This window comes from Ceratotherium simum, chromosome 17 (genome assembly GCF_057802395.1).
Source record: "Ceratotherium simum simum isolate JZ-2026a chromosome 17, ASM5780239v1, whole genome shotgun sequence".
NCBI classification, from domain to species: Eukaryota; Metazoa; Chordata; class Mammalia; order Perissodactyla; family Rhinocerotidae; genus Ceratotherium; species Ceratotherium simum.
In genome coordinates, this window is record NC_141916.1 from 19,198,426 (window position 1) to 19,217,027 (window position 18,602).

General features: G+C 42.2%; 1 protein-coding gene across 3 annotated transcripts; it reads right to left on the reverse strand.

Moving 5' to 3' along the window:
• Positions 1–348: 348 nt before the first annotated feature.
• Positions 349–18,363, reverse strand: TMBIM6 (transmembrane BAX inhibitor motif containing 6). Of its 3 annotated transcripts, none has more exons than XM_087442433.1 (10): positions 18,278–18,363; positions 9,921–10,008; positions 9,415–9,523; positions 6,942–7,062; positions 5,657–5,705; positions 5,428–5,525; positions 5,143–5,222; positions 4,573–4,673; positions 3,778–3,853; positions 349–2,381 (listed from the first exon to the last, which is right to left on the reverse strand). In XM_087442433.1, the coding sequence occupies exons 2-10, from the start codon at positions 9,974–9,976 to the stop codon at positions 2,358–2,360; spliced, it is 714 nt and encodes a 237-aa protein (XP_087298559.1). In that variant the 5' UTR covers positions 9,977–10,008; positions 18,278–18,363; the 3' UTR covers positions 349–2,357. The 3 variants fall into 3 exon arrangements, with proteins under 3 accessions (XP_087298559.1, XP_014641917.2, XP_087298560.1); XM_014786431.2 differs by having other exon boundaries at positions 18,270–18,288; XM_087442434.1 differs by lacking the exon at positions 18,278–18,363 and adding an exon at positions 17,867–17,973.
• Between the last annotated feature and the right edge of the window lie 239 nt (positions 18,364–18,602).

Consider the following 18,602-nt stretch of genomic DNA (forward strand, 5'->3'; position numbering starts at 1 on the left):
GGGTGACCAAAAATACTTGCAGAATGAGTGGATTATGATGCTTTTTCCATTATGCATCCCCAAACTCCAAAGGCTGGCTGTAAACTGGAACCAACTGCACATGCTGCTTCGACAAACCACCTACAACAAAGGCTGGGGAAGGGGAGGACCGGAGAAAGGCCTGGGCTGTGTACTGGGCAGAACTGGGGTTACAGAGTGGGAGGCGTAAGTGGGGGTCCTTGTTTCTTTCTATTCACACCTAGAGCAGAAACAACCCCGTCCCACTCCCAGCCCCCACTAGGAAGTCAGACAGTACCCCAAGCCCCATGTTCAGCGGTGGCCCTGAATTGAACACACATTTACACTAGGAAAGGTTAAGGAATTTTTTTTATTTTTTACAAATTAAGACTATGTAGACTTCATATATTTCTGAATCAAAAACACCTTTGTCTTCACAGTATGAGTTACAGAATGCAGCCTGAGCTGAAAACCAAGGAACTAGAAAAGAAAGTGATAATTACAGTGATTACTGTATTAAAAATCTGTTAGTCATTTTCTTTAAAATTAGTTTTTTATATCTTGTCATTCTTGGCACTGTTTCTAAAGAAAAACTCCTTTATCCCAAGCAAAAAAGCACAAGAGGTGAAGTTTGGCTTCAAGAGATGTTAATTCAGATTCTCAGGCCTAGCAGAGAATCAACAAATTTATGGACAGTTGCTACTGGGGGTTTAATGGGAAGGAAGTCCCTTTAGTAAGTTCTCAAGCCAGAGGATGGACGCAGCAGCTAAATCAGAGGGCAGCATCCTTGGCAGAAGCAAGCCATTCTGGGCGGCAAGCCACTCCAGGAATCCACACAGCCTGGGAACAGACTATTTCATGGGATGGCACAGTGATGTGGCACACTGTGAACCAGTAGCCACTGGGCCAAACTGGTAGTAAACAGGGAGACCCAAAAATGGTGTCCTACTGGCAATGAGTTTTTGATGGCTCAGTCCCCCTTACACTGAAGCCCTGAGTAGCCAGAGCCACAACTGCTCCAAAGGCTGCTCGCCACAGCTGACTGTGGCAGCCCACAGGAAAGGAGCTGGTGATTCCCATTAGTACTGCCCTCCCACACTTGCAACCACAAAGCTGCAGGGAAATCAGATGTCTTCCAGGTTTGGTCACCTGGCCCAGCCTAGAAGGCGGCCAGGTGAAGAGACCAAAAACTAAAGTACATCTGCAAAGTGAACATTTACCTACTGCCCCAAATCTCTGGCCTGACACTATTTATGCCCAGGTGGGATGAGACAAAAATGCACTGAAGGACTGTTATGAATGCTGCCTCCCAAGTCATCACAGCCCACATCACAATTCTGTTGATCTGAACCAAGATCCATTCAGTGGAGATTTTGTGTCCCCCTGTCCCAAACAGGTCCTTATCTCGGTTTGTCTGGCAGTATTAATTACAGTGATCCCCAAAGGCTCAACCATTCCCCTTCCCTATCTTTCCTCTCCTGGGACCTTTAATCACAGCTGCCTAATAAAAGCCACTTGTAACTAAGGTGATGACCAATAAAAATAAATAAATAAAGACCAGGGGAAGTGTGTGAAATCCATGCTCTATCTTGCCACACATAATTAGCCTTTTTATAAATGCCTGACAAGAATTAATCTTCCCTTTGTGCTGAAATTCTCCCATCTCATGGACGGAAAGCAGGCAGATTCCCTGAGGGTCAGACAAGGGACGGAAAAAGGAATACATACAAATCCACATTCCTTCTGTGATGGCAAGGCAGAAAGGTGTTTGCCAGACCAGGAGGACTTGGGCAGCTCAGAGGAAGCAAAGCATCCAACAGAAGAGGCTCTTCATTTTCTTTGTAGAGGTTGACAGAAGCTTAGATATAATGAACCCAAGTAACAATGGGACTGGCAAACTTCTTTACAATGGAAAACACACAGCCCAGTCCCACAGAACTGTGCACAAATCAAACAAAGCTGAGGAAAAATGCTGAGGAAGGAAGGGCCGAGGTGGCTCTACCCAACAGTTCCAGTCCACTTGGTGAAGCTCGGTCAGAAAGTGGACTCCTGGAGTTTGCTCCATCTGCAGGTCCCACTCTCTATCACAGTGGCCTGGCAGCCTGAGCAGAGGAAGGGGCTAGAGATGGGGTTGACAGAAAAGGGAGCGGGGAAGAACCCCAGGAATATGAAGCCAAACTCCAAACTATATTCTGCTAATCAATTTTTTGATCAAAAAATTCAAAATAGAGAAAACCACAAAGTACAAAAGCTTTTCTGATGCTTTTCATTATCACAGAACACACCACCTGTAATGTGTGCAAAGAGGAAATGACGGGTGAAGGGAGAGGAAGCCAAATGGGAAAGGCTGGATGGTCATTTCACTTCTTCTCTTTCTTCTTATCCTAGAAATGAAGAAAAATTACCCAATTAATTATTGGCATCTGACAATCAAGCTGAAACTCCTGAGTGAGCCAATACCTGGCTGCCTTTGGTTTGGGACTGGGAGGGGACGGGATAATAAAAAAAAAAAAAAAAAGGAGAAATGCTCCCTTAGTGCAGCAGGAACTGAATCTTAACCATCTTCCACTGGTGGTCCCCCCAAGCTGCTGATAGACTTTATGAGAATAAAGGTTAAGCAGCTGTTCCTACTCTACCCCAAGAGTACCTAGGTGGGCTACCAGATTGCTCTTGGCTACTCACAAGCACCACGGCTCAGATCCCAACCAGTGAAGGCTGCACACTGGCAGTCTACCCTAAAAGAACTCAACCAGAAGCCAAGACCAACTTTCCATTAGGCCCGAGAAGCATAAATCCTGGGCATAAACCAACATTCAGAAATAATCTAGTCCAGTGGAACTCTTCATTCAATCCTCGGAGGAAGCCCAGTGTATAAAACAAATGAAACTTGAGTTACTTTGACTGAAACTGGGGCAAGTGCTTGGTGCTCAGTCCAATCACCCTCAGACCAGACCGAGAAGCACCAACCCATCTAGTCACCTGCTTCCACCACCACTGCAGTGTATCTTGTTCCACAATAAGGTCTGTAAAGAAAAGCTCGTGGTTTCGTTTGTTCCCCTACTGCTGGAATAAACGTTTGACACTCACTAACCCTACACAGAATGCTTCTCTGGAGAAAAAAATTAAGACTAACAAATGGAGAGCCAGCCCTGATGGCGTAGTGGTTTGGCACTCTCACTGCTTCAGCAGCCCCGGTTTGATTCCTGGTCACAGAACTACAGACTTGTCTCTCAGTTGCCATGTGAGGCAGCGGCTCACATAGAAGAACTAGAAGGACCTACAACTAGAATATACAACTATGCACTGGGGAGGGGGAAAAAAAAAGAGGAAGATTGGCAACAGATGTTAGCTCAGGGCGAATCTTCCCTAGCAAAAAAAAAAAAAAGACTAACAAATGGATAAAACTGGTTTACTTCTGAAATATATTTACAAAATCTAGTTGCCAATATTAAACAAATGCTGTAGAATATCTTTTTCTGATTCATAACTATCTTTACAGCCTTTAAATTCTTCATATAGGAGATTATTTCTTGTTGCCACTGAAGCTCTTTTTCCCTTTGATGCTAATCTCAGGAATTCGTTTTTTTAAAAAAAGGATTGTTTTTACCTGTTCCTTTTTCTCCATCAGCTGAACACTTCTGGGTTTACCTCTTACTCAGTGGCCTGCCTTACAGTTACCCTGGACCTACACAGCGTGTGAGCAAGTTTTCAAATTTGAAGTGTACACAGAAGCTGAGCTCAGGAGCCATTCTCTCATCTTTAGGTGGTAGGCTTACTAACCTTCTCATTCATAGCCAGGATCATCATGAGTTTTCTGAAGAGAGTAACAAAATCTAAGAAGAGGTCAACGCAGTGCCTGAAAGAGAAGAGCCAGATTACAAATTGCACTTCCCACTTTCTTTTATCCACAAGTTCACAAAGGTGCGGAACATAAAAACCCCACCCCCACCCTATGAGTCAGCTTCACCAACACTCCACCACCAACTGAGGGAGTGAAACTCTGGGGTTTGAGATCCTTTGCAACTCAACAAAGCCATGTAGCACAGAGGAAAGAAAAACCGGGCTTTAGACTCTGCAGAGGCCCAAGTCTGAACTCTGAATTATCCCTAGTTATGAGACTTTGAGAGGATTACTACATTTTAAAACATTACCTATTAAAAAAAATTATACGTATATCTTCTCATTGTTAAAGGTTTAAAGAATACAAAAACATAGAGTAAAAGGTGAAAGATCTCTTTCTCTTTCCTCTGCCTAGACGTAACCACTATTAACAGTATGAATAATTAAATACATGTTATTAGTCTAATTTTTAAAAAACCTGGTGTCTTTCAGGAATTGCGAGACTATGCTATTTGGTACACAGTTCCAAAACCATGTGTATTCTACCATATACACTCCTGAAGCTTGGCCACATAAATTGGATCAGCCCATGCCACCTGATCCACTCTTATCCCTACCGATGTGGATAGAAAGGTGGGTCAGGCAAAGATCACCCCAGAGATTCAGAAAAGAGCTAAGGAATGAAACAGCATATCTCACTCTTCATACTTATTAAAGACCAGTTTTCACACTTACCAGATATAATCCTTATCTCCATTTTCAGCTTTTTCAATAATGAGTTGAGTATCAAAAAGGACAAAGCCACACATGACCACCAGCCCCACATACAGGTTTGCCTAACCAAAGAAGAATGAGATGAGGTCACCATATGGTAAACACCAGAGAAAAAAACAGCCGTACCTCTGTCTGGCTCTTGGCCACCAAAAGTACATCAACCACTAACCCTACTGACATTAACATTCACGGGAACTGAAGCCTACAAGTGAAGACCACATTACTTCCCTAGGCACAATACTGCACTAATTTTTTTACATCACTGGAAGAGCTTCAGTCATTTTCACACAGAGCCACTGCTGGACTGGCCTTAGAAAAATGATCTCCTTAGCAATGCCCAATCCCTGTTCTGTCCGTACTTTCACCCATAGCAGAAGGATCCATCCTAGGAGGGCTGGGGGGAAGCTTCAAGAGCACTGCCCAACAAAGGTGAGCGTTCTGGAGGATTCTTAGTCTATCCTGCTTTAGGGTTAAGCAAGAAAAAGAAGTGTGAGGCAAACGGCTGCTGGAATGTTATATGCAAGGTCTCACCTGGAAAAGCCAAATAGATCCGAAGAAAAGGTTCCCCAGGGAAGACAAGAGCATCAGGCTCATGGCTGACATCAAGATACCTATACAGAGATGACAAAAAGGCTTCTTGAAAAAAGCCAAAGCAAAGTAAAGCAATCCCATTAAGGTCATTCCTTACTTTCCCCCCAAAATGAAGGCTTTCAATTTCAACCCAATAGTCACAAGAAGTTGGAGAGCAGGGAAAGAGCCCTAGTGAAAATTCCGGCTAAAGTGGAGACCTTCTCCCTGTTTTCCAGTCACACTTACCTCCCAGAAAGAGGTAGCTACGGCGCCTGGCATAGAGTGCACTCAGGGTAAAGCAGGTGAAGATCATTGCTGTGCCCATGAAAGCAGTGGGAAGGATGCTGGTAAAAAAAAAAAAAAAAAGAAAAGGAAAAAAAGGCTGTTAGATTGAGGGCTACAGGTATGTAACCTATATTTAGAAGGTATATTCATAAAAGTAAAAAGATATAACATACCACACTTTAATAGTTACCTGGGGTTGATGGCAATGCACAACTCCAGAGCAGGACCCAGGCTAACTCCTAGAAAACAAAAAGCCCCAGAACACAATGTTACCATCAATTCTTAAAGAGGACCTTCATGCAAAAGCTGATCATCAACAGCACAGGCATGCCCACGTTTCTAAAAAAATAAACACAACATGTGGACTACAATAATTAAAAATCTCTCTCCTTCATCCTCAATTGTTTTCCAGAGAACGTATACTTGACTGGCTTACTTATCTATAGACAGAGCTGCAAAACTGTCCTCTCAGCTGAAAACCATGGATGACTCCAGGAAGAACAGAGATTAGGAAAAATGAAGCAGGCATGTTGAACATTTTTGAGGTAAATCGTAAGGCTGTAAAACTCTGAAGAGGAGTGATGTGAGACTGCAATGTGGGCCAGATCAGGAATTAGAAGAGAAGAAAAGGATCAAGAGCAAAGCAGTGCCTTGCGGCCAGCAACCTGTAGTCCTGCAGGACTAACTCCCTTTGAGGCAAAAAATAGCCCAGATTGGTTCTGCAGGTGGACATTTGCCAATAGGAGGCGCAGCGGCAACCTGTTCAGCTGCAACGTTTCCTCTACTCTGGCTACTTTCCTCTCTTCTTCAGATAACTCCACCCCTTAATGCCTTCAAAAACGAGCTTTCCCTGATCTAAAAATCTTATTCTCTAAATCCCTTCCTTTCTACAATTTCTCCAACACTATACAGATTAGACACACTCATAATGAGTTGTACTAAATCAAATGTTGCAAGTATTTTTATTATGTGGCTTGAGTTCTGTTTCTCTTAATGATAATTCTAGAAGAGCTATGCTTTTAATTCTTTTCTTGAGAATCAGCAAAGTGCCCTATAGGACGGGTCTCAATATATGGCTTTAATTAACTGTCTGCAAGGTTCAGAACAGATGCTCCTGTGATAACCGTCAGTGTGAGTCCAACTAAGTCAGATTCTCGGGCCTAGTTTAGTCCCAGTCTACCATTAACATGTTATGCTACCTAAGCTCTAGAACCTCATTCATTCAAGCACACAAATGCTTATTTTTGGATACAAAAGTGGAAGTCACCATCACTACTCACAAAGAGCTTAGCCTTTACATGGAGAAGCAAGATGCATCTACATGAAATAAGAAAGCAGTACAAGGCAAAATACACTCAGATACAAGACTGGATAGTACAGTATGCCAGTTGGGGCAAATCAGAATAAATACAAATCTCAAGCGATAGTAAAAATACAGTTCCCCTCCTCAAAATTACACCAATCCCTTAACATACCTGTAAGGAAAGCAAACCCAGCAAGAAGTCCCAGTCTTTTTTGCTCAGTTTCATGGCTATGAGGTGTTGCCATCAGCCAAATCATCAACCCCAGGGAGCCCAAGGCAGAGAGCAGGCCAGCCTGTCAGATCGAGTCAATAATTAAATACTTGAAAGTATCAAATTTATTTTGCAGGAGATCTTATTGGTTCAAATATTTATCTGAACTTCCTAATATTTGCTTTAAAACTGGAGGCAGTGGGAAAGGCAGTGGGGGCTGAGGAGAAAAACCAGAAGCCCTGAAGGACAGGAGTGGTTTCTGGAGGCTCTTCTGGCCTGGGTAGTCCATCAGGCACAACTACCCAAGTCAAACAATGAGTCTTGCCCAAGAAATAGATAATAGAATCAAAGTGACAAGTGCTTGAAGCACATTTCAATCTATAGAACAAGAAGAAATGATCCCTTTTTGATCATTTTAAAATACATATACACATACAGAGAAAAAAGACTGAGAGGGTGCTATCGATTGAATGTTTGTGTCCCCCTAAATTTCATGTTTAAATCCTCTCAATGTAATGGTATTTGGAGGTGGGGTCTTTGGAAGGTGATTAGGTCATAAGGGTGGAGGCTTTGTGAAAGAGATTACTGTCCTTATAAAAGAGATCCCAAAGAGCTCCCTTGCCCCTTCCCCCATGAGGGGACACAGTGAGAAGATGGCCATCTATGACCCAGGAAGCAGGCCCTCACCACACAACAAATTAGCGAATACTGAACAATTGCTCCTGGGGGAAATAAAGGGTTAGGTTCTTGCGAGCTTCTAGCCACCAGATTTTCATCAACGGATCAATATATAACCTTGTTTTATCTGTGTTTTCTGTTTAAAGACACTTTATTTGATATATATAGTTAATTTATTAACATTGAACTCATGGCCAAAAGCACTATAATTCATGCCTGAACAAAGCTAACCTACACACATATTTTCTCCATAAGGCATATCACAGTCTTCTTGCACTTAGGAACACTAGACAGCAATTTAGCACTATGCTTGGGGCCATTTTAAACAGCAAAATCACCAAAAAAAAAAAAAAAAAAAAAAGCAAAAAATATGGCACTAAATAGACCGTGGAAAGGACACTTGTTTACAGTATGAGAGCTTGAAATAAGGGAGTGTGTTGCCTGTTGGACCTCAGCTGGAACGTGGTGTGATGGGCAACTCAAATTTTTTGCTGCTCTGCGTATGACTGCAAATGTCTGTGAAAGCACCATAAATAGTGACTTTCGGGTCACAAATAAATTTTAGCGAGTAGGTAAATTCACAAATACAGAATCCACAAATAATGAGGATGATTGTATTTTTACCACATTACTTAAAAAAAAAAAAACAAAAACGGAAACCAAAAGGACCACTCTTGCCCAAAAGGTAAGAGTATGTTTTAGTCTAAACTCAAGGGTTCAAAGTCCTATTCTTTGAGTGTCTAGAGTAATTTTTCACACAACCTCTCCCAGGAGATGCCTCAGCATTGGGACAGTTCTCCCCAACAGTGACAAATGCCAACACAGGTTGACCCCTGTACTTACACTAAAAAGGACACTCTAAAAGGGACAAGTCTTGGGGCCCGGCCCAGTGGCGTAGCGGTTAAGTACACGTGCTCCGCTGCAGCAACCCAGGGTTCTCAGGTTCTCAGGATCCCGGGCGCGCACCGACACACCGCTTGTTAACCCAGGCTGTGGCGGCATCCCATATAAAGCAGAGGAAGATGGGCACGGATGTTAGCCCAGGGCCAATCTTCCTCAGAAAAAAGAGGAGGATTGGCATTGGATGTTAGCTCAGGGCTAATCTTCCTCACACAAAAAAAATAATAATAAAATAAAATAAAAGGGACATGTCTTGGTTAGTGAGAATTTCAAACTTTTTGGTTACTCCTTAACTGTCCCTTTTATTCCTGCTAGCCAACTCAAACTCTCTCTCAACACAGGAAAATGAGTTGTTCAAAGTTTTCACTCAACCATGCAGATATAATAAGTGTATCAGAGAATAAAATGGGGCAACCATTTTAAAGGTCTCAACCCTGCCTCTCCTGATAATTAATCATACAATCAGTGTTTTGTATCCAAGTACTCCACAGTCATTCAGGCAAAAAAGAGGAAGAATGGAGGAAAAGATAACAAGGCTACTGTGCAGAAGAACCCCAGTATGCACATCACGCCTCTACTCAGTGGTGGTGGTCTTGTATGTCAGCAGCACACCACTCAGTGTCAGGATTAAGACATTCTCTTTTCAGTATCTAGAGAGGGCACAGTTTCCAGAAAACTTAAATGGCTCTACAAGTCCTGATTTACCAGCTGGCTCTGGTTGAGTCCAGACCCCAAACTACTAAAAAGGATTAAGGAGGGATATAGACTTGCACCACCCTACAAGCTCCCTGCAAGGAGCTAGTTTCTTCCTAATGCAATTTGTGCCATAGCAACTAGGAGAGAAAACTGTTCTTACCTGAATGAAACGAGTGACCACATGGACATAGGACCCCGCAGCCGCCACAAACATACAGAGGGCAAAACTGGCATACACCTTCTTCAGATGCTGCTGTGTCGACGGGGTTCTAGGAAAGAATGTTAATAACAGCCATCACTCTGGACCAATCTCATCTCTAAGCTAAGAATCATTTCCCTCTCTTCTCCTTCCCAGTGAATATATAAAAGTTGTAATATAATAAAAAAAGGTTTTGAAAATAGATTAATTAACTAACAGAATCTTAAACACTGGGGAAGAGCCAAAAGCTCAAAACTATGAACAATCAGTACCCAAACCAGAGTAACTATCCGGCTTTCCAGCGACCACACAGCAGCCCTCAGAATCCTGATACTTTTATCAGATCCTCTGAATTCTAGCAAAATTAACATGTTGGTTTATACATACAAAAGTTAATAAACTAGGAAAAGAAACCAAAAATGAAAGGAAATGCAATAAGAAACTACAGTCAAGGTCAAAACACTTACATGTGGGAAAATTTTAAAAGAGCATCAAAGTTGATCTTCCGATCAAATATGTTCATGATGCCAGAGTCTGTGGGACACAGCCTCAGCTCTGTAGAATCAAGGATAAAAGGAAGAAAGGTTATTTTAAAGATACAAGGACATACAAAATAACATAAACAACTTCCTTATAAAGAATAGCAACATACAAGTCTGGAAAAATGAAAGTTATCTAAAATCCCACTGCCCTAACACAACCATTTTCATTTTTATATAATTATTTCTAGAATCATACTCAACCATTTTAAAGGGAACAGACGAAATCAACTCATCTGCTTCCCCCCCAAACTACTGATTTCTTTTCTTTCAGAAGGTAATTTGCCCCTTTAAAAGACCGCCTGTTTCTTTGAGAAATTCTCAATTAGCAATCTAGTTAAAAGGACCCAGTCACTGACATAAAGCAATTCTATATCACTGTTTCAAGATGCTAGAGAATTCCCTCAGCAAGGTCATAGAGCCTCAAAGATTAAAAAAAAAAAAAAAAACACTATAAAGCTGAGTCTGGCACTAGAACTTACATTCTAAATACACACACGTAGAAACTTTCTGCCCAACGCATTTTAGAACTAAAAGGGATTCATAATTTTAAAAAGAGGAAAGTTCTTCCATGAAAAAGGAATTTGAGCAGAAAGTATTTTTTTTTTTTTTTTTTACATATTTCAGAACCTTTCCCACAGAAGAGCTGGAATTACAAAGAAATCCCGTATACCCTTCACCCAGATTTCCTAAATGCTAATATTTCACCATATTTGCCTTATCCCTCCTCTCTCTCTATAGCAATATATAGACTTAAAAGTATTTTCTCCTGGGGCTGGCCTGGGGCATAGTGGTTAAGTGTGCGCGCTCCGCTTCAGCGACCCAGGGTTCGCAGGTTCGGATCCCGGGTGCACACCGACACATTGCTTGTCAAGCCATGCTGTGGCGGCGTCCCATATAAAGTAGAAGAAGGTGGCCACGGATGTTAGCCCAGGGCCAATCTTACTCAGCAAAAAAAGAGGAGGACTGGCATTGAATGTTAGCTCAGGACAGATCTTCCTCGCAAAAAAAAAAAAAAGTATTTTTTCCTAACCATGCAGACACAATGCCTCTTTACCCCTAAATACTTCAGTGTCTATATTCTGAAAACAATGATGGAAATATAAATTAACACTGATACAATACTATTATTTGATCTACAGACCTTATTCAGATCTTGCCAACTATTCCAATATATCGGAAAGGGCATTTTTAAACTGAACTATACCTAGGTTACATTACATCAATACCATAAAGTCAGGATCTTAAGTTTTGCTCCCTCCCCTATCTCACATGCAATCCTAAATAAACACGTTCAATCTACAGAACTAAAAATTTAATCAAGACTTTCACCTTTCCTAAGTCTCAATCCTCCAGATCCTTATTAGACCCATAATGCCCATCCATTTCAAATCTACCAAAAAAGGACGGGAGAAGGGAATTAAAACCCAAAAGCTAATTTGTTTGAAAGACAGGCCAAACTACTCATGCCCATCCTAACCAGCACCTAGCCCAATATTCAGCAAAATTAATCCAGGCAATAAAATTTGCAATCCTCAAATCAACCTCCTGAGGAAAACTGGCCAGTAGAAAGATGCCATTCTTAGAGTTCACGAGCATCACCACCATCTGTTTCCTGAGGCTCTCTCTCACAAATGAATTACAATAGCTAGCTTGCTTTCTCTTGTTTTCCTCTTTCCTTTCTCACCAACATCCCTACTCACCTCAATTTTCCTGTTAGTTCTGTTCTTAAGGATGAGTACAGTGAGAAACTGCAGAACCTACTAAGCTATTACTCACACCTCTAAGTCACAGGGCTCTGGGCCCTCTTGATCTAGGTGGTGCAACTATTGCAGGCTGTTGCATGGCCAACCACAGCCTTCCATAACCACGATGAATACGTCCTCTAGAGAGCACACTTACAGGATGGCAGAATCCAGCACCAGGAAAGTGTCTTTGTTTAAGGTTTCCATTACCACCCCTAATGACATCCCTAGACAGAACTTGCAACAGCACTGAAGCAACCTTCAGAGCTAAGTTTCTCAGTATTCACAACAACAACACTAAAGTACCTCTTGCTTCCAATTTCAAGAGTTAAACAAAGGAGGGGGGGTAGTAAATCTTCCAATACCCAGAGGATTGTAAGTCAGAAAGGAGCAACACTCTGCAACCAGACCCCGCTGAGGGGAAACCGTGGGAGGGGAGAAACTCCTCTCTCCTAGTTTGCTCTTTGACATTTCCCAGGGAGGTACTAACTGCCTCTCTTACAACTGCTGATGGAAAAACCAAAACGATCAAAGGTTGTGAGTGGGGAGGGAAGCGTCAAATAGGAATTTCTCCATGATTTAGTAGTGCCTTGTGGTTTAAAATCATAAAAAACTAAGTAAAATAAAACCAGTTTTCCAACATCACTACTGAGTCTAAAGTTTAAGTGAAATATGTAACTACAAAATTTTCTAGATGCAAAGATACAGAGCAATTTTAATAATAGCTTTACAGGGGGAAAATACAATAAAGTATACATTTAATAAATATGACATGAGGTATATATGACAATTTATTTCAGAACTGTTAAACTGTGAGGGGGAAAAAATTTAGGTCTTAGAATCAAGGAAATATGATAGTTTGCTCTAGGTCTGTTCCAAATAGATAACAACTAATATACAGATAAGTAATGAGTTAAAACTATTCTTACAAGTTTTGCCAGATAAACTAAACTTACCAGGTTTTTATCTTACCCTCAACTACTTGTGCTCAGAAGCTGCACAGAAAAGATATCTACATTTCAACGGTCAATATGCAAACTCAGCTGAACAAGATTAAATTGCATTCATAACTCAAAAATAGCAGCTCCCATACCAACAGTCTTTTCAGTCCCAGGAACAGTCAGCTCTTAACAGGGCTTAAAGTATTCAAACTATTAACCAAGTAAGTCAGCTAACATTCCAGAGGGGCCCCACAGTTAAATGAAAATCTTTGTTTAAGAAAAGTACATTAAAATGATCAATTTTTTGTTATGTATATTTTATTACAATAAAGGAAAAAAAGTGTTTTACAAGTTGCTGAAAATTACTCAATATAGTTGTCTCCCTAACAGACATCTAAACCCATTACAAAATCAATACCAGCAACGGTCTGTCTTGTCCCTGCTGCCAACTCATACAGAAACCTAGAAATTGGATCCTCTCTCCCACTCCTCAGTCCTATACTCAAAAGAGAGAGGTAGGATTATTTCTATAGAATACAATGTGGACAGTGCCTCCTAGATTCATGGGAAATTTGCCTGCATTGTATTTGTAAATGAGAAGTAAACGTTCAGGTGTCAATCATAACCAAATTCCTTTAATTTGGTTCGGAATCACATTTTATGCCTTCAACCTTAGGAGAGCAGGAATACCAAAACTTGTCAGAATCTGTCAAAATTTGTCATGTATATACTGCTAAAGCTTTGTTGGAAGTGTCACCACTCTGTGGTTCCCCAGGCCGGCCTCCTTTGCCAGAGCCACCCAAAACAAAACAAGAAAACTTACGGCATAGCTTTACCAAGAAAGAAAAACTTAAGTAACACATTGTTTTGAATTAGGTATTCCTGGGGTTTGTTTCTGCTTGCGGAGGGAGGGGCAGCAGGAGAAGGGAGGAGGAGACAGATACTCTTATCAATGAACATCTATGTCTTATGTCTTGTTAAATCTCTTGTTGTAGGGCCAGCCCTGTGGTGCAACCGGTGGCACAAGCGGTTAAGTGCGCGTGCTCCGCTGCAGCGGCCCAGGGTTGGCCAGTTCAGATCCCAGGCGGGCACCGACGCATTACTTGTTAAGCCATGCTGTGGCAGAGTCCCATATAATAGTGGAGGAAGATGGGCATGGACGTCAGCCCAGGGCCAGTCTTCCTCAGCAAAAAAAAAAAAAAAAAAAAAGAGGAGGATTGGTATCAGATGTTAGCTCAGGGCTGTTCTTCCCCATAGAAAAAACAAAAATCTCTTGTTGTTTTGTTCTAGGTATCTTCCTCACCCTTGTCCTAAAATGAAAAATTATCAAGTGCCCTTAAATTAAAAAAAACAAAATTCTCTACAATCTTATTCTAACACCTATTAAATACAGTGCATATGAAACATGGCCAAGTGGCCAAAAGCTATGCAAACAGAAACCATCATGCATTTAGTATGCATTTAAAAAAAAAAATCCTTGCCTTTGAAAAATAAAAGCCTGCTGACTGCTGGAGCCAGGAGAGAAGCTGCCTCAGCGTATATAATTTAACAACATTAAACCAGCAAGTCAAAGAAACATTGTTCACACATTTAATTAAATATTTAGTTTGTGAATTATATGGTTCTTCATTCCTGTTGTAGTAATTCAACCAACTTGAACCCTGTTCCCACACATCCAGAAGGGACCAAACTGGTACTTAAAAGAGAAGATAAATCCCATGTGGTTGAAAAAAGGGAGGGGGGGATTGTAATTTTCCAGTAGTTTTCCTACTGAATAGTTTTCAGACTCGGGTATCCACGTCCCTAGCATAGTAGTTAAGAGCATGGCCTACAGCGTTTGAATCCTGGCTGTTATTTCCTTAGCTGTGCGACACACAGCAAATTTCTGGCACTTAACTTCACTGTGCTTCAGTTTCACATGTAAAATACTAATATATAATGTTCCCTACTTCATAGGGTTGAGGATTAGGTGCGATAACACAAATAAAGTGCTTCGAATAGTGCTTCATAAACACGACCAGCTAATATGTGAATGAATCGTTGTTACTAGTGTAAATACACATTACCCTCGTGTTTTCAGTGCATAATTTTTCCCTTTTAAAAGTCTAGTTTTAGAAGACATTTGTCGCAGGCCTAATTTACATGTGACCTGTAAATTAATTTTTTTTTAAATATTATTCCACCATTAACTCACAGCTAGCTATATCCTGAAGGCTTAATACTTACCCAAATGAGAGAGTAAAATTAAACTGGGGAGCAGGGGAGTCTAAGAAAACTATAAACTGAAATTTAAAGAAACTTGATAAATCTTATTACTGGTTAAAATGACTTTTGTTAAATGGCATGCCTCTCCTCTGGCACATTTACACTGTATCTCTTGTCCCACAGGGCCACAAGGCGTTTTGAGACAGCCTAATAACCACTAAATGATAATCCGATGTGGCAAAGAATTTGATAAAGTAAATGGTCATTAGCTTGATGCCTTTCTTGCCACTCCTAGGAGGTAGGTCAGTTCGGTTTCAGGAATTCCGTTTCGACTAGGGCTGGGCTTTGATGGTCCTAGATTTGGACCCTAGATGTCCCAGCCCCTTCCTTAACTTGAACCAAAATTCCCGGATTACCTAAGACTGAATCCAGTCTCTCTAGGGGGTTGCCTCAGAACCAAACCAGTAACTGGAGATGGAACTGCCTTCGATAAACTACTTTTTGTACCAAACTCGGACACTACTGAATCTCCCTCTCTATAACCACAACTGTTTGACAGACACTGAATCATAAGAAGGCACCAATGTCCTAAATACACAAGCTTCTTCCAGTATACACCAGCAAGCCCTCCCCAGTAACACCCTATTCAGCCCAAAGAACGCAGGCAGAGATGAGGACAAACAGCACACCCACACTCAACCCTCATCCTTGAAGCTCTTTTTTCAAGTGTTCTGGATTCCAGTTAATTGTGCCAGAACTTCTCTCACACATTTGGTTGCAGGCAGTTTGCATCTGATTCAGCTCACTATCCCCCACACTTAAGCACAACCTGGAGTCTCCAGAGCAAATCTAGACCCCATTATCAAATCAAGAGTGTTGCAACCTCAAATCAACATTCTCCAGCTGGCTCAGAGGGGAGCCGACCTTGAGGGGTCATTCAGGTGGCCCTTAAAGGCCAATCTATACAGTCTTTCTCTCCTTGGTTTGAACACTGTCTTTGGAAAACAAAAATGTATATTATATAAAAGCTACTCCATGAAATTTGGTTAGAAACTAGAGGGGAACAAAACAGCGTGGAGTGGAGGACTTCTACCAGATCCTACAGCCAAGTCAAAGTAGTAAAGGAAAATTTAGAAGACAGAGCATCAAGAGAATACTCAGTGTGTTCCCAGAGGTGATTAATACCCTTGGGTAGTTTACGAAATAAAGTGAAACTCTTCAGGTCAGCAGTAATACCTTCAATAATAATACCACTGCCTACATTTAGATAAAAGTTTTACAACTTTCAAAGTGTTTTTATATGCACTATCCCCTTTGATCTTCACACCAATCCATGAGGAAAGGGCAAGAATGATTAGTCCCACTTTAAAGATTAAAAAGAAATCTCAAAAAGGCAGTGAAATAATAGCAAGATTACTGGATTTGGAGTCACAAGTCCTGCCATTTTCTACCACATAACTTTGGGAAAATTTTACCTAAGGTCATCTAGGCTTCCTCATCTGTAAAATAAGGATAATTAACCTGCTCTACCAAGCTTATTGAATGCCAATATGAAACCTTTGTGAAATCATTGTAAAATGCTAAATGGACATTAGTATTGACTTGACCAACATCAGAAAGTTAAATAATACAGGCAGAACCAGATTAGGGGTCTTCTGACCTCTAAAGCCTGGTGCTCTTTCTACTATTACACCCTACAGTAGAAAAGCAAGTTTTCATTAAGGCAGTTCCAGCCATAGGTCAAGAGAAATCTTAAAAAAAAAAAAAAAGGAAAGAAATTAACATATGCTGATTCCTATTACACTTTTCTGTATTTTTCAGCATTTCTACAATAAACATGAACTATATCCATAATCAGAAAAAAACCAGAAATGCTGACTAAATATCTAGATTAATTTTATCTTTCCTATTCTTTAGGAGAGTAAGATTTCATTCTCATCAATAGCGGGGAAGGGAGAGAAGGGAAGAAAGAGGGTACTAAGCCATGTTTCCACAACAACCAAATAATGGAAGAAGGAAAACTCTCAATCCAAATTACAAGCTGCATTTCTCAAGGATTCAACCATTCTGTCCCCACTGGAGAAAAATGGCAGAGAATCTAAATGTCAACATATTCTTGAAGCCAGAACAAAAAATATTAGACAAAGAGGACTAAAAAAACACCAAAGAGAGTAAATGCAATAATTACAGAAATACGTGTGTTTGCAGAAGCCGTAAGAACTGTGGTTATGCAACTTAAATAATCTTTCTTGAACTGAATTCTTCAACTATACATTCAACCAAAAGATAAACTAGAAACAAATATCAATAAGTAACTTAAAAAGCCCATTTGCCATTAACCTTTAACCTTAAAACCTGTTTCCGGCACCGTCGGCTCTTCTCCTGGATTACACATTCACAGATTAATTTATTGCTAGAACAGAGTCTCCAGTTCAGAGAGGTGGTTGTTCTTGTTGTTTGGCCAATCAAAGGCTGATGAGGTAGGCAGTGCAACCTGGCTGGCACGGGGTAGCAACTCCCCGCTTAATAAGTAAACACAAATACCACAGCCTACTTATCACCACAGCTTCCGCAGTAGGTCCGAGGGAAAAACAAGCGTCCAACGACGTCCTTCCCGAGCAGACTTTGAGAAAGACGCCCACAAGGCTCGCGACCAAGCAGAGCCAAGGCCACCTCACCTGTCCGAAGGTAACCAACCAGACCAGCGGGGCTACCCCGCGGAGCCGGGAAGCCAGGCGAAGCCCCGGTCTCCTCTCACCTCCCGCCTCTGCTGCTCGCTTAAAAGTAACCAGGAGCCTCGCGTGTCACAGAGCAGTATGACATCACCCGCCCCGCCGTGACAGGGCAGCTCGTCCGACGAGGCCCTTCTCGAGGCCCCGCCGCTCGCCCAGAGGCGGCCGGGCCACAGGGCCCGCAACAGAGCCGCGATCGGTCGGGGGAGGCGGGGGTGACCACAAACCCGTGAGGTTTCGCTTTCGTTCACCTCAGATGGAAGGGGTCGAGGCGGGGCCAAGGGGCCCGCGTCTACATTTGGCGGAAGAGGACGAGGGGGAACGAGCCTGGGAAGACGGCGGAAACAGAGGCTAAGGAAGGGCCTTGGCTAGCGCTCCCGCGCAGAAATCGGCGCCTCGTCGCTCCCAAAGACCCAGCAGACTCGCCCCCGCCCCTCCCCCGCTCCGGTACAGTTCCGCATGCGCGGTACTAGTTTCCTAGATTCTCCAATCCCCGCCCAGCTTTCCGGAGTCCCGTCGCCGACCAGGGCCCCGTTTCCCCAGGGTGCAGTCTATCCGAAAACGGAGACTACTCCCACTCTTGCTCATACACTAACTGCTAACCCCTTTTCCATTTCTCACTCCTGGCGTGCGCAGTTCTAGCTTCAGCAATACCTTCTTACCCGCCTGTGAAGAGCCCACACAGCTCTTGTAACACCGGATGTACTTCTGACTCTCCCAGGGTCCGCCCCAGACTCTTTACCCTGCGCCCGCCCCTCGAGGGAAGCCCCGCCCCCGCGTTCCGCTGAAGGGCAGTCTTCATTGGCCGTTGGCCGCACTTCTGCCTTTCCATTGGTTGTAGGGCATAAACAGCGACGCCTACTTCAGAGCTATTCGCTTATGCCCTTGTCGCTCAAGACTCTGGTCGCCAACCGGCGTCGTAGCAAAAGGTGTCTGCCTTCTTCCTCCCTAGTAAGGAAGGATCACTGTCCAAAGCCGCCTGTGGTG